Source organism: Manis javanica, chromosome 6 (genome assembly GCF_040802235.1).
Source record: "Manis javanica isolate MJ-LG chromosome 6, MJ_LKY, whole genome shotgun sequence".
NCBI lineage: Eukaryota > Metazoa > Chordata > Mammalia > Pholidota > Manidae > Manis > Manis javanica.
In genome coordinates, this window is record NC_133161.1 from 86,794,505 (window position 1) to 86,818,046 (window position 23,542).

General features: G+C 40.8%; 1 protein-coding gene across 3 annotated transcripts in view; it reads right to left on the reverse strand.

The window, feature by feature from the left end:
• Positions 1–68: 68 nt before the first annotated feature.
• SLC26A5 (solute carrier family 26 member 5) overlaps positions 69–23,542 on the reverse strand; it is a 52,483-nt gene continuing 29,009 nt past the window's right edge. For all 3 annotated transcript variants that reach the window (XM_073238976.1, XM_073238978.1, XM_073238977.1), the window contains 15 exons: positions 22,767–22,933; positions 22,063–22,227; positions 19,845–19,997; positions 18,417–18,499; positions 13,896–14,043; positions 12,763–12,876; positions 11,882–11,959; positions 11,116–11,211; positions 10,784–10,890; positions 9,541–9,610; positions 8,685–8,777; positions 7,843–7,950; positions 7,027–7,227; positions 6,390–6,444; positions 69–5,528 (listed from right to left, as the gene is read on the reverse strand). In XM_073238976.1, the coding sequence (XP_073095077.1) occupies positions 5,344–5,528; positions 6,390–6,444; positions 7,027–7,227; positions 7,843–7,950; positions 8,685–8,777; positions 9,541–9,610; positions 10,784–10,890; positions 11,116–11,211; positions 11,882–11,959; positions 12,763–12,876; positions 13,896–14,043; positions 18,417–18,499; positions 19,845–19,997; positions 22,063–22,227; positions 22,767–22,933 (1,823 nt within the window). In that variant the 3' untranslated portion in view covers positions 69–5,343. The remainder of the gene's footprint in view (positions 5,529–6,389; positions 6,445–7,026; positions 7,228–7,842; positions 7,951–8,684; positions 8,778–9,540; positions 9,611–10,783; positions 10,891–11,115; positions 11,212–11,881; positions 11,960–12,762; positions 12,877–13,895; positions 14,044–18,416; positions 18,500–19,844; positions 19,998–22,062; positions 22,228–22,766; positions 22,934–23,542) is intronic.

Genomic DNA, 23,542 nt, shown 5'->3' on the forward strand with positions numbered 1-23,542 from the left:
TGTTGCCTGTTTTTGATCCACTACCATGTAAGGTTCTACATCTTAAAGTGCTTGCTTAGACCATGTATGTTGTAGACACGAGCTGGCTAGGTGCTGTACATATATCACCTTGTATCCTCCCATCTGCCCAGTGAGGGGATCTAGTGGATCTTGATCTAATAGACGCAAAACCTTTCCTCACTGATGAGCTTGTAGCAGAGTTGGCATTCAAGTCCAAGTCTGTCAGGTCCACCACCTGTGCTCCTCACAATTCTGCTCTTCTGCCCCCATCAAAATTGCCCATCTGTGCACATGACGACATACATTTCAATGTGTTTTTCCTACCATGTTGAAAAATTAAACTTTTTCAGTTTTTTTAAAGTGGAAGAAACATCCAATGTAATGTATTTTGCTTTGCCATTTGAGTTCATTTCAAATTAATCTAGAAGAACTATTGATTTTCATGACCAGCAAAAGAGTAAAGCAGAAAGAAAAAAATATATACATAAAGCTGTAATTTAGAAAGCCTAGAATTGGCTTCATACAAAGAAGTGCTTATTTTCATTTTATAAATTAATGGTTTAAAATTTTGGTAAAGCTTCTGTTACTGAATCTTCAACAGATCTCTTTAAAATTATTTCCTGTGCAATCACCACTAAATCCTCTCCCGTCTTCCACCACAGTTATCTCCTTACCCACCCCCGAAAATACTCAGACCCCAAGCACAATAAGGAATATTTTTATTGCAGTTCAATATTCATAGTGCAAAACAAAGCTGGATACATTTTAATTCGCAAAAGGAAAAGTTGACAACCTAGAATATGTTACAAGTATTGAATTGAAATATTAAATATGAAAAATTTCAAGCAGAAATTTGTAAAGGTATTCATAAAAGTCAACATCCTTGACTTTTTTTTTTTAATCAGAAAAATTTTTCTAAGACCCCTACTCTGTCATGAGGTGTGAAATAGAGTGAACCATTTTCAGGACAGGCTTGGAATAAGATACTTGAGTAAATTACTAAAGATGTATATTTTTGTAATGTTTTAATAAATATAAGCATTTAAAACATACCCTTTAAAGTCTTAACCACTTTTTCATATAGCCACATACTCATCATATGTACCAATTTGAGACAATCCAAACTGGTTATGTTGAGCTCATTTAGTCCTAACATAATACTTGCTCTGAATAATACTGACATCTCAGTTACATGATGAAAATCTAGCTGGCCACAATCAAATGTACAATGGATTATTTGAAAAGTCTGAGTGTTTCTGTCCAGGCATGTATATGCAGATAGCATCAGTACCATCTAGGTTACCAGGTTTGTGCCCTATTTAAAAAGACAGATATTCGCTGGTTAACTCCTTCCACCTAAAATGTGTGTGTATGTGTGCACGTGTGTGTATACATACGTGTGTACAGAAGAACACATATGTATATACATATACCAAGGTGCTGATAAACCCGAATACAAAGAGTTTATGACTAGAAAAATAATAGTGTAGTAATACTTTAAAAAATATTTTTCTAACATTTAAAAAATGGTTGATTCATAAAAATTTAAATTCCACAAAGCTCAGATTCATGTGTTACATAAAATGACATGCTATACACCAGTACAACAAAAGATCTGGTAAGCCTTTTTCAATGGCAAGATAGATTTCTGAAATGTTCAAACTGGATCAAATCCAAGTCTAACCTGCTGCAGTACTAGCTTTTGAACATTTTGTTGGAATTTGAGGGGTCCCAAAACCATTGTATGTGTTTTGGTTGGCTATTTGGAGAATTAGATAATCAGTGCCCAAGCCAACTTTTATCAGCACTCAGAAACCATATTCTCAAGAATATAAACACACCAAATCCTAAAAGCATCCCTGAGAGGTACACTAAGAAGGACCAACAGTGTTTCTGCAGTCACTAACTGACTTCACTGCAGTTCTAGACACACACCGAGGAAGTTATGATTTGAGGATTTATATTAATTTGCTCTCTTTAAAGGGGCAGACATAGTAGATGAGGCCTTCCCTCCCTGTCCCTCCCTCATCCCCACACAAGGTCACACAACTCCAAAACCCAAAGTACAGAAAAAAACACCTACCCACTCTGGGGCAGATTCTCTGGGATTGCTACCCTCTCCATGCACACTCATTCAGTGAGGGCAGACTCATTCTCACAATGTACCTTTAGAGGCAGACACAACTTTTCTCTGTTAATGAACAAGGATTCAGGATTAAATCATGTGGATTGGGTATTTTAGCTGTTACCAGAAAAGTTCCAAATGAGCTGCTTGCGGGGCTTGGGGAGGATTCACATCCATTGTTGTTTCTGAGTCTCACTGCAGATGAGACTGGCAATTGGGAGCTCACTAGAATCTACCATGTGATTATCTGCTGAGTCCATGTCTCTGACATGAATTAGGAGTTTCCTGGTTCTTGGTTCACAATTGCTTTCAAACATAATTCCAACCATCCATGAAGTAGAGATCAAACACTGTCATACTGTGCAAGACTTGAGAAAGAAACAACTTCTTTATATGGGACCTTCCTGAAAACAGGGCTTCCCTATATTGCCATAAAATAAGGTGAGTCTGGTCCCTAATCTATAAATGGATTATGCCATTTTGATAGGGCAGTTAAGAATCTGAACATGAACCAGGGCTAGCTTTGAAAACAAGTAGAGACAAAATTCATAAGTAAAAAAGGTCAGGAATTTTCAACTATATGAAGTAATTCTAAGTAAAACATTCCAACATATCTACATATAGATAAAAAACATTTTGAAATGCATTCTTAGGTTTTCAGAGGCATGTTGAAACAACATAATTTCCCTTCAGTAAGACTTGGTGCTTTTTATGTACATGGTAGAATTCTACTCAAAACAGGTTAAAAATTAACAGTTAAACACACATTTGTAAGATACAAATTCTTTTTCTATACACTACTGTCAATCTACAGCTAGGATTGCGTATCTACTGTGTATAGCACATTTGCTAAAGAGTTCCTAACAAGTAAGCAATGATATATTTTATAACATTATTTAAAATCTGTAAGTTCTACTTGAATGGCTGACATGATGCCGGCCCTTTTACAAAAGTTTTTAGTATAAGTCGAGGTTCTACAAATATATGCTCTTTCAGAAGGCAGTCTGTATCAGAATGCAGATGTATCTGATCTTGCGTGTGATGATTGTAAAGGAAGTAACTGAGCACAAATCTAATTTGATTTTATAGCTAAAGTATTAACTAGAAAGGAGGAGGTCTACTTTGAATTAGATTAGTCAAGTCACTAAGAAACCTGATGGGAATTAAAGCAAACAAACCATAGGGTTTGGTCTGGCATAGATGCATGCTAACATAGTTCTTTCCTGGGACCTAACTGCTTTTCTTCAGGTGGGGTTTTTTTTCATGAAAACTAAAACAAGGAGTCAAGGCAACATAGTAAAGGAAAAACTGACTATGAGTAGGAAATCTTAGCAGAGGGGGCTTTAGGCTGTTTGGCTAATGCTTGTGCTTTGATTTGGAATGAGTGGGTCGGGAGGACCAGGGGAGCAAGGCCTTCTGATGATAAATTGGCTTGAAGTTGCCACCACTCCTTCTGAATAGCTGTAAAGTGCTTCACCGACAGACAGGGTTCAAACTGAGTTTGATGAAGAACTAACTGAACTTGTATGGACTTCTAAGGAAGATACTAAACTGTATGTAGGAGTTAGCTTTCTTAAATAACATAGTCTTCAAGGCTACTTCACTATGAACAAAACTTCTAGGGGCTCCTACTGGCCACAGTTGTTAACAATTTAAGTGCCAAGAAGAATAACCATAATTGATGGAAGCACATTAAAACTATAAAAATTAGGAGTCTACAATTATACCAAAGAAGAAATCCAAAAGAACCTAATTTGTCACCAGCTATTAAACCAACTCCTTACTTTGAAGTTGGTAATTAAATGGAAAAGATGCAACATTTAACCTGCCTTTCCAGTAAGAACTGTACTTAAGCTCCAGTTGAGGAGGGGAAGCTGTATGTAGTTTACATGGTAACACGAACTAATAAATGCAGATGAAATGAGAGAATTGGAAATAAAATTCACAAACCTTAATAAAATTACTTAGGCAAAGATTATCACTGGATGTTAAAACCCCTGGGTGAATGCTGCTGGTGAACTGGGCATTCATTCAATGCCAAAGGAACACCACATAGATAACTCACTAGTCATAAAGAAGAGAGTGAAACTGGGGATTAGGCTGTCATGTTAATCCAGTGACTACCTTAGCATCGTTGGGGTGAGTCAACTTGATATTACATATTTTCTGGAGTGATGCCCTTTGAAGTATTTGTCTCATTTATGATATATTCTAGCAAAAACAGTTTTATTCAAATCCATGAAGCTTTTAGATATAATTTCTAGATTATAGGTAGTTCAGGAAATCAAAGGACAAGCTAACACCTTCAGAAAGCAAGCAGACACATTCACAAGTTGGGACGCTATGGGACAACTGCCCCTGTCTCCTTACCAAGTCAATGCCATCATACAAGGGACTGAGCTAGATTAAGACAGACTTAAGAGACATGACCAGCTGTAGCATAAGGTCATAGACTGGGTACTAGTTTGGACAGACCAACTACAAATTTGGAGACAACTGGGGAAATGTGAATATGGCCTGAGGTAAAAATTTTCTGGAATGAGAAAGTAGAGATGGTTGACTGAACAAAAAAGGAAAGGTCACAGACCATTATATACACTGTGATCTACTTTTGGTTAAAAGATGTAAATATATATGCATAGAAAAAGATCTGGAAGGATATGGATGCATTAAGGTGTTAGTGATAATGTTTGAGTGGTGGCAATAGAATGTTTTTATTTCTTACTTTTGCTTTCCTATTTAAAAAAATTGTTTGCAGTTCACTTACATTGCTTTGATAATAATAAAAGGTTATTTAAAAAGAAGGGCTTGAGAAAACTGTGGGTCTCCCTCCTCTGTTGGTAACTCTGATTACACAAAGTCTGTAGACCAACACCTACAAAAGGAAGTACCACGCACCTGGTGGCAGCATGTCTGAATTGTAGGTAAAGTGCTTAAAGAAAATAAATCTTTAAGCTTACCAAGACCCTACTAAAAAGTAACAGAAATGTCACTGCACAAAAATGCAGGCAAAAGGCTAATTTATCTTTGAAATATTCAATGAAAAAAAACAAGCAAACCACAAGTAAGATACATCTTGCTATGCATCATTCATCCTCCAAATCAAGCCTTTACTAGTATTTACCCTTAGAAAAATAAAGCTAGTGTCTAGTATTTAAAATGTGTAAATTGGTAGTTTCCCGAGCAGCTCACACCCCACCCCAGGCTGAGTTCCTCCTCTACGCTTCAGGAGCAGCATTGGGCTCTAGGTCCTCCTGGGGAGGCAGGGCCGAGGCTTCCTGCTCAGCCAGCGCCTCCCGAACCTGGCTGCCTAGCACTGCGTCATGGATGCTGTGGAACAGCAGCTCCCTTAGGGCGGGATTTTCAAAAAACTGATTTTGAGTGAGGTCATTCACAACTTGTGCTATAAAAGAAGAGAAGAAAATTAGTCTGCGCTCTGGGTATCCACTTTGAACATTAAAAAAAAAAGTAACACTTTCATGTACCCTAAATATTAAATATTATAAAAAGTCTCACTCCAGTCCCTGTTCCTGTGGCGACACCCTCAGTCGCAGGAACGTACTTTTATTCTCTTGTGCATTCTTTCACAATTTCTCTATACAAATATAGTAAATAAAAAAATATGTTCTTATTTCACGCCTTTTCCTTCACCAAAAGACAGCGTACTACGTATATTCTACTGGATGTTCTTACTTCATTTTTACCACTACATGGTATTCTATGGTGTGGATGTTACCCTTGTTTGTTTAACTGGTCCCTTTTGTATGACTCTTGAGTCTTTTCCAGTCTGTTGTTTTACAGGCAGTACTGTGGTGGCCACATATGCATGTCATCAAACAGTTTTGTTCATTGCCATTCTGGTAGGTGAAAAGTGATGTCTTTATGTAGATTTCATTTTCAAGCACTTTTAGCCAAAATTTAATATAAAACAAAAATAGCAGGCATATATGGAAAAACCTGTGATTTTATATAAGCATGTTTATGGCAGCCATTAAATAATTATCAAAATATGCACCAGCCCAGGGCCATGGTTTACTATCTCCTTTCTTCCAACCCCAGGTCAGGAGGCCTGCCACGGGTAGCCCAGGGACAGGGGGGCGGATAAGTGGCTAATTTCAAAGCTGGGTTTAGGGTGATTTTCAGAATAGTTTTCATTTTCACCAAAAAGTAAAGTTAAGGAAAAATATTTCCAAGTGCAGTTATTAAAAAGAGAGAAACAAAACCAAAATGTTAAAACTCCTCCCCCTTGTAGAAGTGTACTCACGACTGCATCCTGCTAAATACACATAAATGCCGACATCTCCGTATTCTTTCACAATCTGTAATAATGTTGTAGTAAAGGTTAGTTTCTCTTGACTGTGTGCCAGAGGAAACTCTTGCTCTACCAATACATATTTAGTGACACAGACACTTGAGTTCATTTACTTGAGCTATTTTGCTTCGATAATTATCTTATGCATTTGTGAGCTAATCATTTAAAAATAAGATGGTATTTCTTGTAAGTTTTCTATACAGTGATAATTAGGGATATCAGAGAGTCCTTGCTAAATTTTATTTAGTTGTAATAAAGGTATTATGGCAATGATTTTTAGAAGAATCTTCTGTTACAGATAAATACTAAAATATTTACAGATGATGTGATGTGCTTCAAAATAAGAGCGTGTGGGGAATAAATGACATGAGACAGACCCTAAATAGAAAATTCTTTAACCTGAGTGATAGTTACACAGGGATTCATTACACTATAATCTTGACTTTTGTATATTTCTGGAATTTTCCACAATCAAAAGCTGAAACAAACAGCAACAAAAAACAGTTTTGAGTTGAAAAGGGGCCCTAGTTCAACTCTCAGCTTTCACTGGCACAGAGATATTAAATGACTTGTTTAACATGATGCTTACCCCTGCCAGAGTTTTTACACCAACAGAATCAATAAAGTTGACTTGTGTAAAATCCAGAATGACGGTGTGGACGTTATCCCCTGGGGGCATAAATCTTTGCACTTCTTCAGGAAATGTGCTTTTAATGACTATTGGGGGATATTTCACTTCATCTTCATTTTCTTCAGGCTTGGTGCCATCTCCTCCATCCACTTCTGCATCCTGTGTCAGAAACCAAACCAAACCAGAATTCTATAAACTACTCACATTTTGGTCCTGAGATTTATAAGAGAAAATTAGTCCTTATATTCTCAAGCTACTGACTATACCAGATCTCTTCCAAAAAATCTGACAAGAAACAGATGTGCATAATATTTGGTTTTAACTTAGTTTCTTCTTCTCCGTTTTTTTTTTTTTTTTTAGTCCAATGAAATCCACTCTCCTTAGCCACCACATCCATTCTTCCCTAACTTCTAAAATAGTTCCATTAGCTTCAGCAAGACAGACCACAAGGCACCATATGCCTGCACGGCAAAACCAGGCTCCTAGGTTCTTGCTGTCAGCTGGATGAGTGTGTGACACAGTACGAATGGTACAACGGACTGAGGTACTATGTTATCTTTACTTTCTAAAGCAGTGTTTTCCAGGGTTCATGTTAATACTTATTTCAGAGGTGTTCTCATAACCGACCTTATCATCCATCTTTCGTACGGATCGTTTCTAAGCTTTTGTATTTTAGAGACTTCATGTTGTGCTAAAACTTCAACCATGAATAAAGGCTGGGGGGCCATTACTGAGCAAGACAGAAGGGAAAAGTGGGATGAGGAGGCCACTCACCACTCGGACAACGGTGGCGTTGGCCACACTTGCATTCCCGACCTCCTTGGCGTACTTCCTCACGGCCTTTCTTCTGGCGCTCATAATGAGTGCTGGGTTCACTCCAGTCTTTACAGAAGAGCAAGATACACAGAGTCACTTCTTGGCTGCCAGGATCCCATCCAAACGCAGCTGATCTTCAGATCTCTCCATCTGACGGTTTTCTTTGTCCGGGGGCCAGCCCAGCCTGCTCTCCCCATCCCTCTCCCTCATACACCCTGAGCTAAGGTATGCCCTCATTAACAGAACATCCGAACCTTCCCTATTCTTGGTCTGGATTCAAGATAACCAGAGGCTAAGGTATTGGAGAGAACTTTAAAGGTAGTATTTTTCAAACTTAGATCCTTCCAATTCTTATATTTAAGAGACTCTGTGGGTGGACTGGGAGGTTTTCATATATACGGGGCAGTGTGGGGTCAAGTTCTAATTATGACCCAAAGAGCATATGTAATGCTAAGGGTAAGAAACCTAAATTTTTTTCACATTTTTTCTTACAATTTTTTTGAAAAGGTAATATATATATATATGATAAAAGAGAATGAACAGTAGTGTTAGTTGCACAGCAATGTGAATGTACTTAATTCCATCCACTGAATTGTACACTTGAAAGTGGTTAAAATGGTAAACTTTATGTTTATGTATTTTACCACTGAAAGAAAGTAGAGAGAAAAAAAAAGTAGAGAAAGAGAGAGAATGAAACAGTATACAAGGTATACCAAGACATTTAAGTGGCCCTCACACCACTCTTGATGCACAGGTTCCCTCCTCAGAAATAATTACACTCTTAATTTCTTGTGACTTACCTTTCTTTTTAATGCACTGCTATACAAGTCACTATTTGCATAATAAATTGGAGCATTTATTTGGAATATTTTTATTCCAGGTATTTCTTTCACCTGAGAAATAAAATATTAGTGAATTTAACACACAGAAAATTTCAGAGTAAAAACTGCAATTGCTCCCCTCCTCCAACTTGAAAATTAATATGGAAGTTGCTAAGGGCCCTTTATAGTGTTTAAATAAAATATTGTCACCCTACCCTACCTATGCATGCTCAGGGGGTGGCAGGGGAGACTGAGAAGACAGCCTTGAAAAAATGTACATCTTCCCATTTCTATTGTGAATATTCCTTTGTTTCATTCTTGCTGTAAAACACAAAGAAGAAGCTGAAAGATATTGAAAAAAGCGAAAAGAAAATGGATAGGAAAGGGTAGAGTGCCACTCAGACTGTGAGAAGCAGGCAAATAAAGCGAACAGAGATTTATATTCGTTGATTTATGGAATACAGGCAGGAGTCAAAATGGACACAAGTGAAACAGAGTGGATATTTTATTACAAGTCTTCCTGGAACTCAAAACACAGTTTGGAAATGAGTAGGCCAGCACATAATTCTTTGGAAGGAGGAAAAAAATAGCAATCCTATTTATCTCCATTAAGAAAAGAAGACAAATAAATATCAGGCAGGCATTTGAGTAATTAATGTACAGTATAAACTATAAAACTGAATCCACACAGTAAATCGGAGTTCAGGCCTTTCACTTTGACCACCACACTCCCCAGCTTTTCATCCTCACTTTTTATCTGAGGGAAAAATAATATTTACTTAGCCAATGACATCCCATTCTTACAACCACTTAAAATGATAGAAATAAGTCATACCTCCTCATATGCATCTATATCGATATATACATCAGTATCAGGAAGCTGCCCGAGGACTTTGTAGCTAGGACTGAAGACAGAGAGTGGGTGTGTTACGGTTCATTGTGTGCAGGCCCCATATGTGATTTAAACACGAAGTTTTTCATGTTTCCGTGTCATTTATGGATTTCCTAGTGAATTCAGGAATACTGTATCCTCACATGGTACCCTTGCAGGAGGGCAACACATATCTCACCTCCCAGTGCCATCCCAAGCCTAACCATGCCACGCCCTGCCCCATACACAATATACTCACAGCACATACAGCTCACACTACTAGGACCACACACACACACATACCCCTTACATACACACATACACAAAACACCACACACAGACACACACACACACACACACTATAGAGACCACACACATCACATCATATCATGCAAACAATCTGGTCAAGACAAAAGACTGGCATGTAGACATGGGGTGATAATGAATTGTGCAGAGCTCCAGTCATGCCAGGGACATGTGTAAGGCAAATTCTCATGCCACTCTATGCCACTCAGCACACAGAATTGTTTTCCTAGTCTAATTCTAAAGTAGGAGAGGATATTTTTGTTTTGTTTCTCATGAGTCTGACTTAAGGAGTGGAGGTGGTCAACTGAAGGAGTGGGGAGAAAACAAAAACCTCAAATTAGCACAGAAGTTCTGAGTTTGGTTTGAATTAATTTAAACATTGCTTCCCAAGAGCCCTAATTCCTAAGTCGTTTTAGAGGGTAATCTGGCTCAAAGTAGCTACTGCAATGATAAAAGATACTACCTCCTAAGCACCTGCTATTACCTTATTATAGCCTCTGAATAATCCTGTTGGGCTTGTTCCTATCACAGTGTGGATGAGAAATTGAGGCCCAGCAGGGTCAGGTAAGTTGTTCAAGGTCAAAGCCAGGGTATGACTCAAGGTCTTTGATTTGACATTCCATGGTCTTGCTTCTATGCCCAGGTGCTTCTTGGCATGTATGTGCAAGTACTTTGTGAGTGAGAATATATAATACAAAGGTTAGCTGCTTTTCTAAGTAAATTCCCTCAACAAACACTTAGAGAACACGCATGATATGTGTGGCACTGGACTCCAGGAACCCTGCCTCTACAGTCCAGGTGCTCAGAGTCCAGTGAGGTCTGCTGACTAACGCAATACATTCGAAGACAAAATGGCAATCTTATACAGGATGCTCGTGCCTTTGCCAATCTCTGCACTCACCTCTGTGTTCTGTAAATCACAGTCAGCAGAGCAATGATCACAGCAGTAATCAAACCATAGTCCAGTCCCAGGAACAAGGAGGAAACAAAGGTGGTAAGCCAGATGGTCTAAACAGAAAGCAGAAAGCTTTATGGAGAATCATGTTAAAAATTTCCTAGGAGTTACACACACGCACACATACACATGCATGTGAACACACGGTAGCTAAACTTGCTCAACTGGATACTACATGTAACAACTGACTGAACTAACTTGTCTTTCTCACATCTTTATCAGCACTAATCCAAGTGTGGCTGGGACATATTCACCTGACAAACACCTTTGTTACTTACCAGTTCTATTTTGCTGGTTCTCCAGAAAAAGGGGAGGTCTGAGAATTGCATAAACATTCCTTTCAGGTTGACGATCACAATGGCTGACAGCACAGCCTGAAACACAGGACATCCACGCATGCCTCTCTTCTTGTGTCCAAAGAGCCCCCTCTGCTGGCTCCTTACTGTCCTCCTGCTGCCCTCCCGACATCCTCTCCCCACTCACTTCCTATATGGCAGTGATGGTTCGTTTGGAGCCACGAACACCTGCATTTTCAGGACTTGGTTAGCTAAAACGGACCTTGGAAAACCATGCTTATATCCTAGTAGCAAACCTGCATGGTGGTCAAGAAGTTCAGAATTAAACTTGGTACTCAAGGAATTATTTCACCCAGGTCTTCCTATATTATGATTTTCTCTATTCTTTATCATTTCTGATTTCTACTAGGTTAAATATATCATAAAACCAATGTCTCATGAGTGGAGGCCATCTCAGATTTTTAACGGAAGTACAAGGTGATAAAAGGACCTTATCAATTAGCCAATCTGAACTCCCATTTTGCAGATAAGGCAACTGAGACCCACAGATGTTGAGATGGCTTTCCCAAGGTCCTGGTTACCAACAGATTGTAGGGCAGGATCTTGGTCCTAGCCTTGAACCTTTCTCATACCACCCTGCTAGGGGTATAGCAACCCCCCCAACCCCAAGATGGCCACAAATATACAAAAACAAAGTAGCAAACTCTCCACACATGTAAAAGATTTGCACAAAGTCCAAGTGACATACCTGGGGTAATGATTCGAAGAGGAATCCGGTGGCTAATATGACCAGGAGAATCATCAGTGAGGCCAAACAACCTGCGAGCTGAGAGAAGACACATGGAAGGGGCTTTTAGGAGACTGGAGTAAAAGGCAGGGCATGGATTGGTCTAAGTCTTCTGATAATCACTGTGGGAAGATGAAGAAACTATGGCTTCAAATATCACACCAACTATAACATAAACCTATACTTACTTCCCACTCCCTCCCTGAAGTTTTGGTTCCTCTTGTAGCTTTTAAACAGAAGCTGAAATGCTTAAATACCCTGACTGGGATGCCCTTGGTAGGGGCGGGGAAGAGATGCCTGGGGCTGACCTGAGACTAGAAGGGTCAGAGGAGATCAGATGAGACCCTACTGTCCAGTGCGGTAGCCACCAGCCACATGTGGCTAATTAAGTTCAAAAAATTAAATACAATTTAAAACTCAGGTCTTAGTTACACTAGCCACATTTCAAATGCTTATGAGCACATGGGGCTAGTGGCTGCCATATGGATGGTGCAAATACTGAACATTTTCATCTCTGAAGAAAGTTCTATTAGATGGTGTTGGCATTCTGCCTATACTAAGACTCAGGCTTTCATGACAACATCCTATGTCTCAATTCTGAGGTTTAGTGATTGCATGGAGTAGTGCATAATTTTTCAATTTAACTGGAGAATATACCTCTTTCCTATCAATTTGTTTCTGTGATTTACTTCAACCGATCATGCCCTTCTCTGACTCACTACCCAGCTCACTGGAGCAGAGATCTTTATGCAGAGCAGCTCTGTTTGCATTTGGAATAGAATTAAGGGATTAAAGTTTACCATCCACATCGCCAGTCCTTAGAGGTCCAGTTGTATACACACCTGTGTCTTCCCTCCAGTCCCCTCCTGAACAAGGCTTCGAGACAAAGAGCAAGAAATTGAAAAGGTCTGGAAGAGCGAGCCAATGGAATTGCACAGTCCCAGGGCAATGAGTTCCTTTTCCACATGGAAACAAAGCACAAAAGAGAGCAGTCATTCTTCAAGAAGTAAGCATGGTGGCCTACTTAATGTATATTTTCAGCAGCATAGGCTGTATTTTTGTTCTCTTTCAGATACAATAATTTACTTGGCAGAAGCTCAAAATAAAGATTATTACATAATTAAAGGTGGGAGAAAATCACTGAATTTTTATTGTGTCTGAGATAAATGCTGCACTTAACCCACTCTTTTCCAAACACATGCTCTACACAAATAATTTTTTTTAAGAGAAAATAGCAGCAGAAAGGATAAAATATTTTTGTTGTTCAAGAGAAAGTTATTGGCATATAGGGCTCCTGGCATCTTTTAAATGCCTGAGCCCTTGTGCATCAGCAAGTACAAGCCAGCGTCCTCCCAGGACCAGAGGGTGAGCCCTGCTTTCAGGGCTACTTCTGGTCTTCCTAGTTGGATCACTGTGTTGTGTATGTGAAGCATCTCGTCTCTTCTTCAAAATACAGTGTGTTAGACAGACATTGTCATGCCAAAATGATAGCTTGTGATACTTGGATTAAACACCTTATCTGTAGCTATGTTATAAAAGAAGGCGGCAAAGAATATATTGTGAAGTTTGAGTAATTGATCATATACTCAAAGTTTAATGAACAAAAAGAAGGCTTCCAGTAGAGTAAAAATGATTCTGGAAACACAGTGGATTTGCAGCCTGTGAGCTTTACAAACAGGGATAACATCTGCAGGAAAAGGGCAGACTGCAAGCTCCAGACTGGAGAGTTCACCTTTCCAGCTGCACCCTGCCCATGAGGTGAGGTAGGACTCTGTACCTCAGTGTTCAGATGATCTAATGCATGTAAATCATGGGGAAAAAAATCATATTTTGATAAAAACATGCTTAAAATACATTCATCATCAAACTAAAAGTTTTTCTACAAAGATAGAGGAATCTAGTTCATTTGCCATCCATAGCAGAGCACGATGACTATACCACTAAGAAACATGTGCAGGAAATGACAGATTTTTACCTGATTGCCATCAACCTGGTAGCCATGTTTATTTGCCAAGGTCTTGGCCATTGAGATGGTCACGGAAAATCCAACGATGGCTATGGCAATGGCATCCACATACACAAGGTGGAAGAGGCTGGTGTCTGGATTGGCTGGAGGTAGTAGCCTGAAAGGGTCAAGCTGACTTAAATGAAGCATTGTGACCACTGGGGAAAAAAATGCAACTAGAGGGAGCATGTTAGAGGGGCATTATCTGCAGATGAAGTGATCAATGCTTGGCTGCTTGCTGCTATGGTCTGGCCAAAAGGTGGGCCCGCCTTGACACACAGAGGTTCTTTCCAGGCCCCAACCCTACAGTACCAGCCTTCTACCTGAATGGCTTATCAGCAGAGATCAGATGGCGTTTTATTTAGAAGAGGAGTAATCCTATACCTTCGGCACCTTGTATGGCAGGTGTAAGTAAGACACAGAACAGGAAGAAGAGACGCTCAGTGGAGGGCTCAGGTGCCACAAGACATCTGAACTGAAGCCTGAGGGCAGTGAAGTGTTGGGCAAGGGCTACCTTAGAGAACTACTGTCTGAGTAACAGCAGGTATGCACTGCTGTCCCTTGTTATTTCATGTAAGGACTTTACTTCTTCCCAGAATCTCTTTAGGTGAGTTGTAACATGGGAGAGGGGTGGCCGATGACTATACCCCTTGGGTCTCACCTGGGAATCTGGGAAACTGGAGGGGTGAAAGTATGGCTCTTGGAGCCCCACAATAGGGAAGCCAGTTTTGGGGGGCATTCTTAGAGTTTGGAACCTTTGTCCTAAAGGAACACAATCGGGGTTCCCTAGAATGGCCTGGGGGAAAGGGTAAGAGGTATTCGAAAACACCTGCTCCAATTCAAGGCATAGGGCCAAATAATAACAATAACAAAAACTAATTGATGTACAATATTATTATACTTACAACACCAATCATTCATCAGGTGCTGCTCCTGTGCCACTGTCTGTGCTTACTTATTTCCAACAGCCCTACAAGTGAGGCACCATTACAGTCCCCATTTTACAGAGGAGAATGAGGCACCAAGAGGTTAAGCTGCTTGTCTAATATCATAAAGCTCACCAAGTAAGTACAACAAAACCCATGGACAACCTGGCTCCCTGCACCTATTTCTCTAACTAAGCCATGTTACAGTGACAAAGGGGATGTCTCAAGTCTGAGGTAAGAGAAAGGGAGGGGGAGAAAGGGAAGGAACCTATTATATGTTAAGCTAGATTATGTGCCACATACTTGAGAAATGTCCTCTTATTTCTCCTCACAACAATCCTATTAGATAGAGGCATTATCCCAACTTACAGGTAAAAAACCATATGCTTGAAGATGTTAAGTAGTTTTCCCAAGATGGGGCAGGGAGCCAAGCCCCAGGGGTCTGACTGTAAAAGTGTTGTCTTTCCCTTGCACTTTGCTGCTTAAACATTAACCAAGAGGAAGTCCTACCAGCAGATTTGGGTCTGTAGAATAAGACTATGAGAAAAGGATGCATTTTGGAATGAGTTAAGGAAAGGAAACCAAGGAACAGGATATATATTGCCATGAGTGGGATCTTTAACAGTCAACTGTCACTTTGTGGACATTGTACTCTGTGTGTGTGTGTGTGTGTGTGTGTGTGTGTGTGTGTGTGTGTGTGTGTGTGTCTGTAGATAAGTGTGGTAGTTTGCTCTCAAATATGGACATCAACACTTCTTCCCAGACTCATATGTGCTGCTCATTCCAGCTAACGGTGGGATCTGTTTCCCTCTGGCTGAATCTGGGCTGAACTTGTGATTCGCTTCGACCAACAGAACATGGTGGCGGATGATGCAGTGCAAGCGCCTTAAGCAGCCTGGCAGCTTCCGCTTTTTTGTCTTGTTGCCTGAGCCACCAGCATCTGGCTGCCGTGCTGGAAACACTGCGTGGAGAGGGGCTGCCGGCCAGCCCTCCAGCTGAAGTACCGGACACGAGTGAAGACCTCTGGGTCCCTCAGCACACCTCCAGACACCTGCCGCTGTGTGAGGCCCCAAGGGAGAGCAGCACGAGGCTGGCCCAACCTGGAATCATGAGCAAGTAAATGGATGTGTTTTAAACCACAGTTTTGGAGCCATTTGTTACTTGGAAGTAAGACTCACAGATAACTGAAGCAGTATGATTGTATGTAGATAGGTAGCTAGGTAGGCCTTATTTGTTTCTTGCTTGGTTTGGGGCAAAGTTCCAGAAAGATAAGGTTTCTGGATAGCTAAGTTTCAGAAATGTAAAATTTCTTTTGTTTTGTTTTTAAAGTTTAGCTCTCACCCACAGAGGAAAAGCAACATATTTGGGTACAATGTAAGAGGGAAAGGAAGGCATTACATAGAATTTATGGTGGCAAGTGAATATTTAAAAGGAGAAATCCAAGTGTGAGGATTCACATCGAATCAAATTGTTTGTGATCAGCTATTGAAGAGGGTTATCTATTGGATCCAGTCCAAGACAAATGTTTATCACATGACTAATCATGTTAGAGACCCAGGTGTGAGGTAATGGAAAGCACACAACTGGGTATTGGAAGACACTTCTGGGCTCAGGCCAGGACTCACCAGTCACTAAACCCTCATTCATGCTTCTCAAATGTCGCCTTCTCTGATACCCAACCCACAACCCCAGCCCCTCTTAACCCTTACCTGGCTGCCCGTGTCTTCACTTCTGACTGTTTGTCCATTGTCTGTCTGCCTTCCCCAGCAGAATGTGAGCTCTAGGAGGGCAAGGGCTTCGCACTTGCATGTTTGCTTCTGTTTTTAATAATAGGCACTCAAAAAATACATGCTGATGAGATGAACTTTCTTATGTGTAAAATGGGGATCATATATATGTCAATAGTGTTACTGTGAGCATCAACTGAAATGGTGGGTATAAAAGTATGTTACAAATTACAAATCCAAACAGAGGAGCAAGCATTATAACCCTGTTTCACCTTTACATTGAATCATAAGTTACATGTTCATGAGAGCAGTTTACTGTTTGGAAGGGCAGTCCATGCTCCTCCTTCAGCACTTGCCCTGTGGGATGAACTTTGGCTTAAAGAACAGCTCCTATCCCTGTGCTCAGGAGTTGCTTGGATGGGACCAGAGGCAAAGCCTGATAGCATATGCCAGGACCTGTCAATGTCCAACATCTGGGCAAAGGTCTGACTCTGTTCTTGAGGCAAGAGAGAAGAGGGTAGCAAGAAAAAGAGACAGTACCAGAGAGACACACACACAGAGATGCAGAGGCAGCTGGAGAGCATCAGAGAACAGAGTGAGACTTGGAGAGGCTGGCAGTCACTCTAGCTCCTGCAAGTATAAAGAGAATTGTAAAATTTTAAACATTAGATAAAACAGATGAAGCCAAGAAGGAATAAATGATTGCAAACTAAAAAACTTGTTGAAATATCGAGCCGCTGAGCTTTCTATTACCACACCTGCGGCTCTCCCGTGCGCACAGTGCGCATGCTGTTCTCTGCACAGGCTTCAGTCTCCCACTGAGGCCCTGACTGGCATGAACTACCAAGCCCACCAGCAAGGGAGGTGACTGAAGCTTTGAAAGGTTGGATTTGCCGGAGGCACATGGCTAGTAAGTGGCAGGCTAGTCTTTTTGCTCTTAATTCCAATGCCACCCAAGGAGAGGTCTTCAACAACTGGTAAGTGCCAAACAACAGGAAACAAAAGAAAACAAAACACCTCGTGCCACTTGCGGGTGGGGCTGTGAAATCGTGTGATCACCACGGATAGCTTTCCCCAAAGTACGGCTTTCCCCAAAGTTAAAAGCAGACTTAGCGTATGACCCAGCAATCCCACTAGTGGGTAGATATCTGAAAGAACTGGAAAGCAAGATCCCAAAGAGATTCTCACACCCACGTTCACAGCAGCACAATAGTTCACGATAGTTCACATGTTCATAGTTCAGAACAGCTAGGAGGTGGGAGCCAGCCAAATGGCCCTTGGTGTATGAATGGATGAACAAAACGTAGTAAATATATGCAGCGGGATTTTATTCATCGTAAAAAAGTTAGGAAATACTGTAACATGTGCAACATGGATGAACTTTGAGGATATGAGGCCAGTCACAAGACAAATGCTATATGATTCCACTTCCATATGGCACCTAGAGTGATCAAATTCATGGGGGCAGAATAGAATGGTGGGTGCCGAGGCCGGGAGGAGGGGAGGAAGGAGAGTCATGGTTTAATGGATATAGAGTCTCAGATTTGTAAGATGTAAAAGACTGGACGTCTGTTTCACAACAATGTGAATGTACTTAAAACTACTGACATATAAAAATGATTAAAATAGTAAATTTTGTTATGTGTTTTTTTACCACCATAAAAAAATCTCCCCTACATGCTAAAAACAAAATGAAAACCTAACAAACTCTCAGCTGTTTTGTATGTAGAGAAAAAAAGACTTTCCTTGCAAGAATACTAAAGCAGGAGTTAGAAACAATAACAGGTCCATTGATTATTCAAGTCACGCTGTTAGTTAAAATAAAACTGTTTTCCTACCCCAGAGGAAGTGTTCCAACGACATCCACATTGTACGATTCTTTCAGGTTAAACCCGGCTGAAATGCCAGTTCCCATGACCACCTGAAACAGATACAGATCTGTATGTTCCTTTGTAAACGAAAATTCAACCACCACAAAAAGGAGCTTCAAACAATGTTAGACAAATTAGTCTCACTTTTAACTTGCACTTTTATAAAGAATTATAGCTAGCTTCCAGCAATGCTCACTTCTCCTAATGACTCTTGTCCACAGAATTAGACTGAACTCTATCTACAGCTTCATTGTGGCCTGGAATTCCTTTCTCTTTATTTTGTTCTGTTACATGCTGGGGTGTCAGGCTAGCTGAGTGCAAACAGAGTCCGTAAAACTTCCCGGCAGTTGGCTGTGCCTTTGCGGCAGGTGATAGGAGTCTCTGACCAAGATGGCTTGAATAAGGGACGCTGGTATGGGTACTGCAAGGGTGATATGATGACAGGGTGTCATCACATGTATGTTTGCATCCACACTCCTCCTGTGGACCCTGTGTCCGGGACAAGAGCATGAATGTGGTCAGAGGTCTCACCGGCATCCCACGATGGTCTCCCATCTCAGTTACAGAGCCAGGGTCAGAGAGAAACTGCCTGTCACACGGTGTCGCTGTGCATGAGGCTTCCCTGACACAGATTGAGCTGGTGTGTAACGTACAACCCTTAGTGAGCTTCAAGAAGGGAAAAGTAATGGAAGGAGAGAGCAATTTTCTCCATCCCGAAGAACTATCACTATAGAGCTCGAGTGGGTTATCCAGGAAAGAATTAGGGCTGACCAGGGAAGGAAGCCAGCCCCTCACAGGGGTGGTTGCTGCAGGGTACCACTAAGGTTAGCTTTTCAGTAAATAACTGTGGTTATTTAAGAACATAATAAAATATATTTTATTTCAATGTATCTGCATTATTTTTATAGATAGTTCCTAAATTGTTAGACATAAATGTGTTTTAAGTCATTTGGACCTAACTCCTTAATGAATGGAACCATTAGGAACTTCTTTTGGTCTAGGAGCACCAGGGGCCAGGAAAGTCTAGGAACCTTCGTCTTTTGTTCTTAAAATGTAAACAGCTTAATTTTTTTCAGGTTATTAAAGTTATACGTGTTCCCTGTACAACAGACAATAAAATTTTTGAGGAAGAAAAAATCTTCCATAATCTCATCACTCAGAATAATTCATATTAACATTTTTATTGATAGTTTTCACCTATACTTTAAAAATCATTCATGTCTACATTCACACTTTCTTTTTTTGTCAGTGTATTTGTAGAAGTTCCCCTTGACAAATTCTAACCTTCTCTTGGCAGAACTGAGAGAAAAAAAGGTCTAACTCCTTATTTCTCCCCTGCGACTTCTAAATCTCTCACAGAAATAGCCAGGTGTAGGTGGCCAACAGCTGACTTACCGCAAAGAACTCTAAAGGAATCGGTGCTGGCAATTTCTCTTTAAATCTCTCATTAAACTCCTTGCCACCCAACAGCAAACCAAAAACCATCAGCCCGACGCCTAGGGAACACACGTTGAGGTTTTTAACATTCTGCAACACAGCAACTGTACTCTGTAACACAGTGAACACTGGATGTTTACATCAAGCAATAGGCCCTGAATAGACAGAGACGCTCTAGTGCGCTAATTTACATCAGCCATCCCATTACTGGACATTTCTAGTTAAGAGCTCTTAGGCTGAAATTTCTTTGTAGCTTCCACCAATAAGGAGGCATTTCTACCCAGTCATACAATCTTATAGTTGTAATTCTTAGCCAACAATCTTACAGTGGCCCTTCATTTGCTAATGTCTCAATGGAGTGCTATAAAATTCAGAAAAATCCTTAAGCTGAGTCCTGAGCATTAGGAAAGAATAGGGGTTAATATCAGCAAAACAACCCAGAGATAAATACACAGAAAAGCTTTTAGGAGCTGAAAGAAGGAGAAATCATTGTTAGCAGGTGAAAAAGAAGTCAAGTGGGCTTTGAAGGCAAAGCATGCCAAAGTTTGGCAAGAAGCCCAGGAGAGTTAGAGAAGAAAGCCACTTAATTTTAGCCTCGGTTACAGCCCCAGCACCCCAAACACAGTCAGGACTCACGTAGATGCAGGGAAAGCAGGTGGCCAGGGAGCCCAGGTTATACACCTTTCCTCCCAGTGCCTAGAGTATTCTCAGGAGCTTGTGTATTCTATTTCCTTTGTGATAGGCATTTAGAGAAATCTCAGAGTAAGAAGCATGCTACCAGCTGGTATGGGAAATGAAGAATTTAGTTTTTTAGGGGATATTCTTACAGTTTGATTTCATTCTAATCAATCAAGGATTTAATTTTAATGTTAATTCCTCAAAATGACTTTCCTAGACCCCTGATTCAAAGGTCTACCTATGCAACTGCCACAGCAGCCTGTACCTTTTTTTTTATTAAGCTATCAATGATATACACTCTTATGAAGGTTTCACATGATCAACATTGTGGTTACTACCCATATTATCAAGTCCCCCACCGACCCCATTGCAGTCACTGTCTACCAGATAGTGAGATGCTATAGAGTCATTACTTGTCTTCTCTGTGCTGTATTGCCTTCCCCATGCCCCCCCTACATTATGTGTGCTAATCATAATGGCCCTTAATTCCCTTCTCCCTCCCTCCCCACCTACCCTCCCCACCCCCTTCCCTTTGGTAACTGCTAGTCTCTTGGAGTCTGTGAGTCTGTGTCTTTTTCTACAAAGCACTTCACACAACTTGTAATTAATTACATATTTATGTAATTATTGGTTTACCAGCATAAACTCCAAGAGGACAAGGGTGACACCTGCCTGCACACTGCTGTGCCTAGCACAGTACCTGGCACATAAATACTTACAAAGCCTACAGGTCTTTCTGTCCCAAAATAGCTTTAGCAGCATCTCAGAAGTTTTGGTATGTACTACTTTCTGTCATTTTTTCTAATTATTTCATAATTTTCTCTTTGTCCATGGGTTATTTAGAAGTAGGCTTTCTGGTTTCCAAGTCTATGGGGGTTTTAAAGTCATATTTAGTTATTGATTGTGAATTATATTACATTGTGTGAAATAATATTTAATTTTATAAATTTGTGATCAGTGCACATGATCAGCTTCAACATAATCAGCTATTATTATTGTTCCCTACATGCTTGCAAATAATTTATATTTTCTCTCAGTTGGGTGCAAGAGTCTATGTATATTTTATTAGGTTAAGCTGGTTAACTGTGTTATATCTTTTATAGACTCATTTCCTTGCCTGCCTGAGTAAGCAGTTTTTGAGAGACACGTTTTCCCATAATGCCTTTAAATTATATTTATTCCCAAAAAGAACATAATTTGGTCTTAAGAAAAAGCTGTCTCTTCTGCTACTTAGGGTGAAGGTGTAGTCACCAAATAAAAACCTAACAAAAACTTCCTTGTGAGGTAGGCAGCCTCAAGTATTAATAAACAGGGAGTTAACGCTTCATTCCCCTTGTAGTGTTCTTCTCAGAAAAGCCTTAGAACTAAATCTTTTCCATTTTATTAAATTCTTGGATAATACACAAGTGAGCCATGGAGGTAAAAGAGATGCAAAAGAGGAGAGGAAAAATAAAGAAGGAAAAACAAGTACCAGTGGGTCAGGGAGATGCTTACTTACATACACCACTGAAAAGATCCCACTGTACCGCTTTGTTTTAACTCCGAACAGGTATTTTAGCATAGACGTGAAGACGTGCACAGCTGCTGCGGTGGTGAACCCACGGACCAGGGGCTCTGTGAGATAGATGGCCACAAATCCAAACCTACAGACACCTAGGCAAAACTGTTTTTTTTTTTAATGACAAAGAAACAAATAAGTCACATGATAGATTAAGAAGTTAAAACTAACAGAAAACATTAATAGGTTCTTTCTGGACCAGTGTCTAACACTGTGCCTTGCACCTAGAGCAGTGTAACAAATCAATGATTGGTGATAAGCAAATGGTGAGAGGTTTGGGGAGGCTTGACGCTTCGGAGCACTGGGCATACACGTATTTCCCCTGTCCCTCAGAAGTGGGGCACATTTAGTCCCTCCTGTTCTTTCTAAGCAGATAAAAGGTGACCTCTTCCCCTTACTCATCAACCCTGCCTCAAGCTTTTCTTGCTTCTGGAATCTGTAATGTCCCCAGCTGAAGGTTGCTAGTTTGTAATAAACATCAGTTTCAGCTAGGTAGGCAGCTGGACTGTGTTCCTGAGTGCTACCAACTCTGCATGCTGGACTTTCTGGCTGATCCTGTCCACCAGGTAGACCAGCCAAGGATGCACAACAGATATTTATGAAGTGAACAAATGAGAGCCCAAGTCCCCATCTGAGAGAATTACCTGAATGATTCCGGAGAGCAAGGTCACGGACATGGCAACTTTGACCCTCAAGGCGTCTCTTGCTTCCGTGCCATTGGTTGCATTTATTCCTCCCGGAATGACTATATCATCTGGTACTAAGCGAACAGCCACACCGCCAATCATCAGGCTAATCACAGCAAATGGACCTGAAATAATGAAGCATTAACCAAGGGAATCATTTGCAGTGTATCCAATGTGGCTGCTGCCAGTATGCCAAGGAACACAGGTGCGGTTGAAATGAAATTGGACTGCTTGCTGTAAGCATTCTGCTCCTGGTTTATGCATAAGCTGTGTATCCATCCCACATACTCTTCTAGAGCCTTGATGATTCCCCACCGAGAGGTAGTCTACTTCCTCTATCCTTGAGCCTGGGGAGACTTACAACAAACTAGTAAGCAAAAAAGAATGCAGCAGAAGTGTTCGTGCACGACTTCTGAGGCAAGCTAATCAAAGGGGACACAGCTTCCACCGGAAAGCTGTAGTGTGTGTGCTGGCGCCCCAGTGCGGGAAAGCTTGAGTCAGGATGTGGGGAGACAGGCGGGAGGGAAGGAGAGTGGCTGGAGATGGGGAAGGGGCTCGGCCTTCTTGTAGCTGCTCTGCCTCCAGCTCCCATCTGACTGAAGGGCATGAGAGGACCCTAATCCAGAACCATCCACAGGAGCCCTTCCCAACCTGACCCACAGGAACAATGAGAGATAATGACTGTTTTGTAAGCTGCTAAATTTGAGAGATATTTGTTACCCCAGCAGTGGATA